Source organism: Triplophysa dalaica, chromosome 14, assembly GCF_015846415.1.
Source record: "Triplophysa dalaica isolate WHDGS20190420 chromosome 14, ASM1584641v1, whole genome shotgun sequence".
Taxonomy (NCBI): Eukaryota; Metazoa; Chordata; class Actinopteri; order Cypriniformes; family Nemacheilidae; genus Triplophysa; species Triplophysa dalaica.
Genome location: NC_079555.1, coordinates 11,805,088 through 11,817,819, shown reverse-complemented (window position 1 = coordinate 11,817,819; position 12,732 = coordinate 11,805,088). Strand labels below are relative to the sequence as shown.

Here is a 12,732-nt window from a genome sequence, read left to right as displayed (position 1 = left end):
ATGCACATCCAAAAGAGAAACGGTAACACAATCACAGCGCTACACAAAACATGCATGTGTATGTGTTAAAGCAGTGTTGTGAAATCGAAGCCGTGTCGCCTCCCACTGTTGGATAATGACAGTGTCTGAGAAATGACGTCATAAATGACATTGCCGGTTTTGTCACTCTAAATAGAAAAGAGCTCGCGTTGTTCTGAGACATTGTGTAATTCTCTCAACTCTCTTATTTTATGTTGTCTTAGCTCTTTACCTCGCTGCGCCGTCACTTCTGTAACCACCCATTCCTCCCTAATCCCAGAATGCCCTGTTCTTTCTCATTGTACTGCATTACGAGTAGAGCGTTCTGGACAAAGAAAGAGCATTAAGGAAAGCGAGAGCGAAAATAAACTTTCTGTATAATTTTCACCAACCAGTTTTCTTTTATCTACTTTTTGTTTGTTTCTTCTCTGGCTGTTATGGGGGTTTTTAATTCTTAGCTCTAGAAGTGATCGTATTCGCTGATGGCTAGAATGATAATGTTCCTATAGCTAGGTTGGTGTAACATTGTGCTAAAGGGAGCAAATTTTTTTTTAAAGGGAGAGGATTTGGTTTTCAGGAAACACATACTGATGAAATGTATAGCTGGATGCTATGGAGGACCAAAACTTTTTATAATATAAATCTTTTTATTCAATTTCCTTAATAAAGTAGGAAGAATTTCTCATAATGCCTTGTGTTTTTCAAAAGCATGTTTTTCATAATATTAAGAACAATTTCATCACAGTTTTTTTCTTTTCATAATACTGGAGAATATTTCACAAACGCCAACAGACTAGGGCAGTACTTGTCGCTAAATGGTTGGAAAAAAAGTAGGTCCTACTGGCAGGCAGCACAAATCTGTACACATCACCCAGTCAGAGTTTTGTTTTCATAGAGAATATATTTTACGAACGCCAATAAAGAGACAGTGGTGAAATATGTGTTCATTTGGAAATTCAGCCAATTATTAGGAAATTCATCTTAATTCATTTTGGTGGAAAAAAGCAATAGTTTTTTGTGACAGCTGTTGTGAAAAGAGCTAAACAATTAATGATGTATTTTCAGAGAATATTACAAAATAAATGAATACATTTAATGCATTGTTGATTAAATTATTTAATGATTAAATTGTTGCAATATGAACGGCAGAATTTTATTAGTGGTTCACTTAATTAATTAATATTTTAATTATTTCATTTTGAGTACTGTGGTCCTCCGTAGAATGCGCTGTTGGTCGCTTCGCTTCTGCATCTGCCAAATGCGGTTTAATGTAAATGAGGGTTGCTGCTGTCAGCTAGTCAACCGATGATTGAGTGTTTGGTTATTGCCTATTTTTCTGCGAAAACACATTTTATGTGAAAAAAAAAACAAATAAAACACTCAAGGTGCACTTAATTTTTTTTGCTGCCTTAGATTTTCTAGTACCATCAAATTGACTTTTCAAGTAGTTTAACATACTATTTTATATTTGAAATGTGAATTGTTGTAACCATTTCACTCAGAATTTCAACTTCATTTTTGTTTTAACAACATTTCAAATGAAAGATAGAAATTACGTATCCCTTATAGGGATTGTTAACCCAAAAATAAAAATTCTGTCATCATTTACTCACCTTCTAGTTGTTTCAAATCTGAATACATTTATTTTTTCGTGGTGGTAGTCAAAAGTACCCCAGAACTGTTTGATTCCCTACATTCTTAAAAATATATTATTTTGGGTTCAGTAGAACAAAGAAATGTATAAAGCAATTTTTCCTACTATAGGGTCATTGGTGGCCAAGAACGGTTCGGTTGCAAGCATTCTTCCAAATATCTTTGTGTTCATCAGAACAACTTGAGGGAAGGAAATTACAGATTTTTTTTTATTTTGGGGTGAACTGTTCCTTTCAAAATTTAAAGCAGAAATTTCTTTACAGTTCAGGTGAGTTTGAAATCAGCATTGCCTTTTTTGGATTAGCTCACCAGTCCGTGTATTCCATTTTTAAATGGTGTTTTTTATATTCCTGCTGCTTTCGATGAATGAGGTCAGGTGGAGCAAAAGAGTGTGACATCCACCGGTCTTTCAGGTCACTGTGCCCTGTAGATATTCTGGCTCTGTCCATTATGTCTTTGCTGCTGTATTGAGTCCAGATGACTTGGCATGAGTCAGCAACACTCAGAAACGAAACTAGCAACAGAGTAATTCCCGCAGAAGGATATTTGGGTTGTGAAACCCTCTGACTGGCAGCAATTCAGTAAAGAGCCCAGCCCTGTCTTGAGTTTCGCATCATTGAGTATCTTAAAGTTTGTTTTGCCGGTGAGAGCATTTTTGTTTGCGAGATGTGGCAGAGAGGGAATGGTAAATGAGTTCCCGGTCATCCGGAAATGTTGGGCGGACAAATTGCTTTTATTTTTTTTATGCACTGTTTAAATACTCAAATGTCCAGCTTAGCTCATTTTCTTCAAATTCAATAAATATTGAATTAAGTCAATTTTGCACTTGGCGTAGAAAGACAAATCACAAAAAAGATCTGTTTAATGTAGAAGTGTTTCTCCTAGACAGCAATGAGATCAAATGCAGACGTTTGATGAGATCTTCGATTATTTTCCTCAGGAAAACTTTTCTGAGAAAAAGGGACAACTTTGAGACCAAAGTAAGTTAATTGGGTAGTGTTTTGACAATGAAGGGGCTACCTCGGAGCAATATTTTCCATAACAATTGTTTCCATTATTTTCAACCAAGTTGTTTGTGTCCATTCTTAGGTCTTTTAACGCTGTCAGTTGATCTTGTGTGCGTGCAATCCTTATGATAATGAAACTTTCATTTTGTCCTTCTGTGACTGGGCTTGCATGTAGATCTGTTAGCGTCCCCTCTAGTGTCCCTTAGAACATCAAGACTCAAAAAGTTTGGCTACTACTTATCTGGTACCTTGGCCTGATGGCCTGGATAAATTGGTGAAATGCGGTCTCCAGCGGAGAAAGCTGGTCCCTGTCGGGTTTTGTTGGCTGGGCCCGGGGCTGCATCTGCTGGGGCACAATGTGTGTTTGTGTGCCCGGAACTGTCTGTAAAATACAGGCTGTCCTGAACCTTCTGATTTAAAGTGAACATGGGTGTGTAAGTGTAAAACCCATCGCGTTCCAGCTGAAAGGACATAGTGTTTGTCTTTTACTATGAAAAAGAGAATTGAAGGGCTTCAGGTAGACAGTCAAGTTTTGGGAAGGATTTCTGGGAGCGGCTTAAACTGTTAACACACTGGACCTTATCTCTGCAAGGGCTGCTGGGAAGACCATTATCATGTGTGTCTGTGACTCATGGAGCATGTGTTTGCTGTATGTAAATGTTTGCGGGTTCATGCATTTGTGTATTTAACTCAATTCAGTAGGTCAGTTGGGACAGAAATGATAAGCATCTTTCCTCTCTGATTCTCTCTTACGTACATGAATTCTGGGCCTGGTTTTGTTTGTCATGCATTTTTTTGAGATCAGATTTAGTGTCTCTTGGAAAGATTTCAAGTCAGAAAGACATTGCTAGAGTAAGTGAGTTCACAGGATTAACCCTCATTTGTTTATTCGCTCTTTACAGTATCACTTCTGTCTCCCCTTCCCCTTTTTGGTATCTCGTGAGCAGGTTGCTCTCTTAGATGCTCTTGTTTTATTTTTACGGTAAGCAGACTGTTTTATCATCCGTCTCTGCCAGTTTCCCATCATTCCACCTGCTAAAAGGGTGATTCATCTTGCAATGATATGTCAAGGATATATTTCACCACATAAAACTAAATTACACAAACATTAAAGCCAGCCCTGTCATACACAATGTTTTTAAATTAAATTAGCATAAAATTAATTTGACAAATACTAAGTTCTACTTTACTAATGCACTATGTTCTGTATAAAAAAGTAAATAAATGAATATCCCTCAGATGTGGGAAAAGCTGAATTATTATGAAAACAATGTCATCGAGCAAGCGTAAAATACGCTTCATTGTATTTATCCAAAATCTATTTTGGTATATTTCTATTTTAATTTTGCGGTGAAATATGACCATGACATTTATTGCAAGTTTTTGTGAAAGTCCCCAAAATGCTGCCAACTATTCCATAACAGGTCCAAACAAAGTCTTTAAAAAGGACTGAAGTCATGGCAGTTTGATGTGTTTGTTTTTTCCCCAATTTATTGCAACATGGATTGTTTTGTTCAAACAATACTTATGTTTAGTCTAGTATTGTCATGTTTTGAAGGCTTGTTGAAGCCTTTTGCAGTTAATTGTATTTTGTGTGTATGTAACTGGGAGGTTGTTGAGATCATCTCTGTGCTCGGCCCCGTCTGCTGTATGCTGAACTCTCAGTGTTTAGTCTACATCTCGTCTGTCCGCCACATTCGCTTATAAGTGTTTTTTTTTAGGCCTCAGTCCACTCATCCTGTCAGTGCCCCCTGTCCTTCTGCTGGGCTGCTAAGATTAGCTGTCTAAACTGACTAGCGTGTTACCGAGTGTGGATTTTGAGTGTTCTTGACAGTGTGGGTCTAGTGCGTCATGGTTTGTCTGTATGCATTGTGAGAGTCTTTGGCCTTTGCAGGTACGTCTTAAGGCGAATATTAGATATCTGAATGAAATACAATTAGTTTTATTTTAGAAATTCTGTATCTCTTTTTCTTTCTGATATTAGCCATGTCTATTTTTATGGATTATAGTCGCCTGATTATCGTTACAGTTTATGTTGAAATATTTATGTTTTCTCAATAAGTGGAACACCCATCGTGTTGGGAATTACTTGCTCCACTACTGCCCAGACGTTTCACCTTTGACCTCAAATCCTCTTTTTGTTAGAGAATAAGTGTAATCGATGAGGCCATTAATAGTGAGCCGTACACCCCTGGAGGGTGTCCTAAAACAGCCATGGTCTGCACACAGGGGGCAGGGTTTCATCCATCCTCTGTCTCATTGGGCTTTTCAGGGTTTTATGCATACAGGGCACTGTCAGGCAGCAAAGATCAATCAGGACAATAAGAGAGCTTTTCAGTAAGCCCAAGGTATTTCGTAGAAATTAAATTGGATCTGGTGATGTCATGGCTCAGGAACACATTGCATTATTATTTGCTGTCTGGAGCTGATCAGTGTTCAGTCTCATGTTCGATGTGTGTTTATGTAAATGTATGTGTTTACATTTGTTTACTTTTGTTTAAATGCAGGGGTCGAGTGTTTGTATTGGACTTCACTTCCATGCGAGTTTGTGACCTGGAGTTTGACCTCGTCAGGCGCCTGTCCACGCCCTCCAGCTCTACAGCCACACCCACTAACACAAGCCCCACCCCCAGCTGTCTGACCGTCTGGAAGTACTACTGCAGAGATAACTTTGGCTGGAGGGAGTACTCCGAGGTAAGACATCTGATCTTTTCCTTCAGTTTTTACCTGTGTAATAAAGTCCAAAACGCTCCACATTTAACCTCAAAACCAAAAAAATCTCATTATTCTTAATGACAATTCTCATTAGATTCTCATTATTGTATTGCAGTATTATGTTAAGATTTGGTCTCGATGCTGTAGGTTTTTTTAAGCTGTTAGATTGCGCAGCTCTGGGTTGCATTGAATAGATGAGTTGGTGGCAGGTATTCAGTTTTGGGAGTTAGATTGTTTGTGTTCGTGTTGGGTCTAAACTAAAAGTAGAAGACGTACTGTTCTGCTCACAAGCTCCTGAAATCAGAACATTGCGTAAGCACTCCTTTGAAAACAGAGCCCTTTATTTCCTCTGAAAATCTCATCTGATGAATACATTCTGACCGCTGCTTCGGATGAATCGAGTGGGATACGAAGCACATTGAGGTTGGCTGTTTTTGCCTCGTGCTCTGACTAACTCATTTCCTGTCTTTTTCCATCTCACAGCCAGTGGTTCGACTGATTGAAGAGGCAAGCGGTCGCGGTCTGAAAGAGGTCGTTTCATCACGCTGCAGAATCAGTACATCCTGAACATTCGCGAGGGCTTCCAGCAAAATGCTGTGTTCGGCTTCCGCCGACAAATCAAAAAACGCCCGCTGTTCAGGTCCTCCATCTTGCTCACACCTTACCTCCAGTGAGTATAAAAAACATCCCTTTACACATTGACATATCTGACATACTGAATGTTCCTACCAGGTTCATTATGACCTGTAGCCGTAGGGCGTCCATTGTCATACACGCCGCGTTCTCACTTAATGTCAGTGAGAATTCATCGCTCACAAAAAACGTAATTGAGACTTTGCCGTTTTCCCATCAGTAAGAGGTTTAAAGAGATCTCTTTTTAATTGCTTCGAGTACTGTTCGTGCCTCCAGAACACTTTTCTGAAACCTAATATTCATGCTCATCTTACTCTAGAACTTCAGCTTGTAAACTAAAAGTCACAGGTCAGCCTATCTTGAATATCGTAAATCTATCACGGGACAGAAAGCTGTTACATCTATAATGCTTCGTGAGCGGGAATGTGACGTCTGCTTATTTACAGGAAAAATAACACCCACCTAAAGGATTATTAGGAACACCTATTCAATTTCTCATTAATTCAATTATGGTGGTGGTGTAATGGTGTGGGGGATGTTTTCTTGGCACACTTTAGGCCCCTTAGTGCCAATTGGGCATCGTTTAAATGTCACAGCCTACCTGAGCATCGTTTCTGACCATGTCCATCCCTTTATAACCACCATATACCCATCCTCTGATGGCTACTTCCAGCAGGATAATGCACCATGTCACAAAGCTCGAATCAACTAAATTGGTTTCTTGAACATGACAATGAGTTCACTGTAATAAAATGGCCCCCACAGTCACCAGATCTCAACCCAATAGAGCATCTTTGGGATGTGGTGGAACGGGAGCTTCGTGCATCCCACAAATCTCCATCAACTGCAAGATGCTATCCTATCAATATGGGCCAACATTTCTAAAGAATGCTTTCAGCACCTTGTTGAATCAATGCCACGTAGAATTAAGGCAGTTCTGAAGGCACAACACAGTTTTCGTATGGTGTTCCTAATAATCCTTTAGGTGAGTGTATGTAAAACGCAGCAGATATAAAAAAAGTGTTGAGGAAACGGAGGGAGTAAACGCGTTTGAAAGTAAAATTTGACCATTTGGATATCAGATTTTTGGGCTAGGTTTGTCCTGTCTTTCGTGTATTTAGTCCGTCAGAGACAATAATTATAAATGCTGCTCTAAAGCAGTTTATTTGTTTGTCTCTTTGGTAATAATTTAAAAGTATTTTCAAGCAGCAGTTATTTAGTATAATGTAAAAGAGTTCTTTAAACAAGAATAATCGTTTATAATTGATAATTTTATTATTAAATTTAATATTTAATACACTGCAGTGTTTTTTTCAGATCATACCATTAGCAAAATCTTGATTTATTGCCCAGACTTCAGTCAGTATCTTTCTCATCCTCATTATTTGGCTCCTGTTGTCAGGTTGTCTCCTGCAGCGTCAGGAACACATTGTCCTGAGCACAGTGGTGGAACTCATTTGTGCGATTGACAATTTGGCTGAACCGCTTCTTGCACCAGCTGACTTAACGTTCAGCGAGCAGCATAAATCTCCCTCTCTCACATACACGCACAAACACTCTTGAACAATCTCTTAACAGTTGGTTTCCCAAAAGTGTTTGCTTGTCGTCTTGCTATCTCTGCAAAACTTTTTTGCTCTCTTCTATTTATTCACTTTTCCTCAGTCTTGCTCGGTGCTTCTCGGAAAAATATGATGAATAAATCGCCTCAGTTCCTGCAATGACAGTCAGCTTTAGAGAGAGAGAGCGAGAGAGCAAGAGAATAGCAAGCATTGCAAAAGGAAGTTGCGAGATAATAAAAAAATATATGACAAAAGAGTAGGTGAATATAAACTCTGGAAGTTTTGAACAAGCGTTTGAAAAAAGGAAATAGTCCAAATGATATATTTATTATTGAAATATATATTTATGCATATAAAATTAGATATAATTATATAGATAACATATATCTTACAAAATATATTTTTATATATTATAATATAACTACTATCATTTTTAAATGATTAAAACTACATAATGAATGGGAAGTCTTCATATTAAACATATTAATTCTTTATTCTAAACGGGCTGTGAATCTAGACAATAGGTAAAATAGTTACTGTTGATGTTTTATGATTTTTTTTCATCATTTATGCTCCTAATGGCATCATGTTTTACCCTCTCCTCCAGGACTCTCGGTGGCCTTTCCTCAGCATTTCTATCCTCCCTGGAAAATTCTGGAAACCTGCCTCTTTCTCCTGCACCAGTCGCCCCCTCCCGAGTATACCCAGAGACTTGGTTACACATGGCCAACAATCAGGACTTTCTGCAGGTGCCCGTCTCCCGGGACGACCGCAGCTACCGGACCGTCTACGGCCTGTTCCACAAGACCGTATCCGAGACCAAATTCCGCATCCTCAAGATCCTCCGCGTCCAAAACCCTTTCCTCTGGGAGAAGTACAAAAGGTGCGGTAGAACATTCCCAAATGACTAAATCCTTTGTGTTGGTTAAAGTTGTTTAGACTATTTATTTGGAGCCAGAGCTGTGTTTAGTAAACACTGAGATTACAAACTGCCACTTAAAAGGTTATCAGGAACGATCTGTCCCTTAAACATCTGTAACAGAAATGTTCGACCACACCCACACGTAAGGCCCGAGGCTTTAAAGTTGTTTGTCTTCACACGGTTCGGTGTCAGCCACGCCAACGGTTCTTACGATGCCTTTGTTGGTCGGAAACAGATGTGATTGTGGTGGATACGTGAGGTGTGAAATGCAGAGCAGAGGAAGTACATGCGGTGCGCTAACGTTTTTAAATGTTTTGGTTGTCATAGAAACAAGGTTTCTTACCCCTTTTCTGTGATGTTTAGCCCATAAAAAATAGTGAGTCAGGGGGAAAGAGTGGCTGCTGACTCACTGTTTATGCGTGTTCACTGCTTTATGAAGCATGCGGGAGATTAGCTTATCTCTGAGCTCCATGTGTCTAGTAAAGCATCGCTTAGAGTGTTCGCCTTCTCTGATGGAAGCGTAGCCATGTTTGGAAATGCATAAATGCGGCATGTGTGGGAGAATAATATGGTGGTGACAGAATTGGTGTAGACGAGACTGATGAATAATGTGATACGATAATGCTTTTATTTTGTAAAATGTTTATGCGCATGTGTGCTTCTATATCTTTAGTTTAATTGCATCGAACGTTTCAGGGGAGTTGGCCAGTGAGTGGGGGACATAAGCGATTATTTGCATCAACAGAATTGACCTGCTGAAATAACAAAGACATTGACGTACATGGAGCTGGGCTTGAAGGCCACATGTTAAAAAGCAATGTCCATGACGACTGGGTCTAGTTGTGGGCCGTAGGGTCACCAGAGGTCTGGCAATGTCACGCTGGGTACTCTACTGATCAGAGGCTTTCTCTCCGCTAAGATGACCTCACGTCATCTCTGTCTTCAACAATAGAGGCACAGATTCGGGTTAATGGAGCTTTGTAGCTGACTGGGGTCACTTGGGTCTCTGGTTCTCATTTGATCACTCGCCCTTTTGGTACCCTCTCACTTCTCTGTTTCCACTTGACCAGATGACAAGCCGAGCGCTCAGTAGTTTGCCTTGTTGTCTTGTTTGTGGACAGCTGGCACGCGCTGATACAAGAAAAATGTTTTTTAGCTTTTGAAGGTTTGTTGTTGTGGTTGTTTGAATTAGAGGGGAAATGAACACATCAATTATTCTATCATCATTTATTTACCACAGTGTTGTTTAAAACCTGTTAAGTACTCTGAAAAGTAAATTGTGGAACACAAAATGAAGATATTTTGAGAAATTTCTCTGTGGTTTTGTGTCCATATAATGGAAGTTAGCGGTGGCCAGTGTTGTTTGGTTACCAGCATATCTTTTGTGTTCTGCAGAGAGACAGAAAGTCATACAGGTTTGAAATGACATTAGATTAATAAAGAATCTTTATTTTTCATTATGCCTTTAAGTGTTATTTTATGTAGATTTTGGACCTTGATGTCATACACAATCCTTATATGTTCCCAGAATCACTTTTGATTCACTTTTTTAATTAAAGCATATTTTTCTCTCTGCCCATGACAGGAAGAAGGATTACATGTCACGGCACATGTCCGAGATGGATCGCATGCTGAACGAGCGCCACCTGTTCCACGGCACGTCCCAGGATGTGGTTGAGGGCATCTGCAAGCACAACTTCGATCCACGCGTCTGCGGCAAGCACGCCACTATGTTTGGCCAGGGCAGCTACTTTGCACGCAAGGCCATCTATTCTCACAACTTCTCCAAGCGCTCGCCCCGTGGCGTGCACTACATGTTCCTGGCCAAAGTCTTGACGGGCAAGTTCACGGTGGGCAACCCTTCCATGCGCCGACCACCTCCACTGAATCCACAAAACCCCTCTAGTGATCTGTTCGACTCCTGCGTGGATAATTGGATGGACCCACAGATCTTTGTCATCTTTAATGACGATCAGAGTTATCCGTACTTTATTATTCAATATGAAGAAGTGGGCAATACAGTAGCTATTTGAAGAGTGACGTTTGCGTGGATACCTGCACGCTAGACCGGCACGGTTAGGAAACGAAAACAGAGCGGTTGTGCTCTGGCTCTGCGAATGGAACTCGGGACCGTATGGGATACATTCGGCTGTAGAGAGCATTGGAGCAACAACCAGTTTCCCTCGTTGCTGTGTGTGAGGGTTAATGTGTGACCATTTAGTGCCCGTCTTCTCGTCCCCCTGTGAATACAAATGGGGATTGTGTGTATGTGCGAGCATGAGTGTGCGTGACGTCTCTCCTCAGTGCTGGACAGTTTAGTGTGTGAACCTCGTGTGTGGACGTGTGTCTCTGATGCGGCTTCCGTAGCTGACGGTGGATTTATATCCGTGTTACTCAGAAGCCTGTTCATGGCTTGCCACTCGGACTTGGGGCTGTGTTTGGAGCTTCACATCGTTTTTTTCCCCAAAAGACTCAACTTACCAACATTGCTGCCATTTGCGATCCATACTTAATTTGTGAAAGTTGTAAATATGTTCTTCTTGTTTATATTTGAACTGTGTGCCTTTTGTTCATAAATAAATTGTTTATTTATGTTAGTCAATGTAACGATAAGTAAATAAAACAATTAAAGAAAAAGTTTGAAGCTAGGATAATTTTTCAGTGTGTTTAAGCGTTGTTAACGTAACGCCTACAGATTAAAGACAACAGTTACTCTAGAAAAAAATAGGGTTATTTCAAACCTGCGTTGGGTCAACATGGACACACCCAAATGTTGGGTTATAAATGACCAATACGCTGGGTTGTTTCAACCCATTGTTCAGTCAAATATAAATATTCTCTGAGTTATTTTAACCCAACAGTTAGGTTAGTCCATATTTAACCCAACAATGGTTGAAACAACCCAACATTTTAAGTGTGTACAACTGAAACTGGCCCTGGTTACATCTCGATTTGTGATGGTCTTGTAAACGGCCGAAGTCTAAGCTGTGCATGACGCTTCTGTTGAGATAGTCGTTAAAGTATGCAAGTAAAGTTAAACTGACTTGGCCAGTCACGCACAAGTAGTACACTACCAGTCAAAAGTAAAGGAACACTTGAGAGGTTTCGTATTCTTAAAAAGGTTTTGATCAGAAGGTGTATGCTTCTTAAATACAACTATACACTCACCTAAAGGATTATTAGGAACACCATACTAAAACTGTGTTGTGCCTTCAGAACTGCCTTAATTCTATGTGGCATTGATTCAACAAGGTGCTGAAAGCACTCTTTAGAAATATTGGCCCATATTGATAGGATAGCATCTTGCAGTTGATGGAGATTTGTGGGATGCACGAAGCTCCCGTTCCACCACATCCCAAAGATGCTCTATTGGGTTGAGATCTGGTGACTGTGGGGGCCATTTTAGTACAGTGAACTCATTGTCATGTTCAAGAAACCAATTTAGTTGATTCGAGCTTTGTGACATGGTGCATTATCCTGCTGGAAGAAGCCATCAGAGGATGGGTATATGGTGGTCATAAAGGGATGGACATGGTCAGAAACAATGCTCAGGTAGGCGGTGACATTTAAACGATGCCCAATTTGCACTAAGGGGCCTAAAGTGTGCCAAGAAAACATCCCCCACACCATTACACCACCACCATAATTGAATTAATGAGAAATTGAACAGGTGTTCCTAATACTCCTTTAGGTGAGTGTATAATTGTACAAATATAAAGGTTTTTATTACTAAAATTAATTATAACAAAATTGTATTTAATAGAAATGTCTTTGAAATGGATGACTTTGACTGAATAATGGAAAAAGTGGAGCCTATAAGAGCACAGAATAGATGGGGACTACTTCAATATTATTTAAAAAGAATCTTTGGGTGAAACCCAAAGAAGCTGGATTGTAAAATTCGAAGAAACACATTTCTAGACAAAAGGTAACCACTGAATATGCTAAAATATTACAAGTTTTATATTTTGTTTAGATTTTTCAGCCACAACATAATTCTGATAGCTCCCTTTGTATTATTTCCCAGTTTTGCGGAGCGTACTTGTTCATATTTTTCCAAATTTTAAGAAAAAAATTGTAACCGTTCTAAAACTTTGGACCAGTATTGTTGGTTTTATGATCAATTTTAAAGGCAGTCTTTCAGTTCTTATAACAGAACAGTTTGCTGGTATTGTGCAAATTAGATTGGATGACATTTAAGCTTGTTGTCCAAAAGAAGAATGTG

General features: G+C 39.6%; 1 protein-coding gene across 1 annotated transcript in view; it reads left to right on the top strand.

Annotated features, from left to right (window-relative positions):
• tiparp (TCDD-inducible poly(ADP-ribose) polymerase) overlaps nt 1-11,138 on the top strand; it is a 33,283-nt gene extending 22,145 nt beyond the window's left edge. The window contains 5 exon segments of the mRNA XM_056765580.1: nt 5,186-5,372; nt 5,877-5,922; nt 5,925-6,063; nt 8,193-8,468; nt 10,093-11,138. Coding sequence (XP_056621558.1) covers nt 5,186-5,372; nt 5,877-5,922; nt 5,925-6,063; nt 8,193-8,468; nt 10,093-10,540 — 1,096 coding nt within the window. The 3' untranslated portion in view covers nt 10,541-11,138.
• The last annotated feature ends 1,594 nt before the right edge of the window (nt 11,139-12,732 follow it).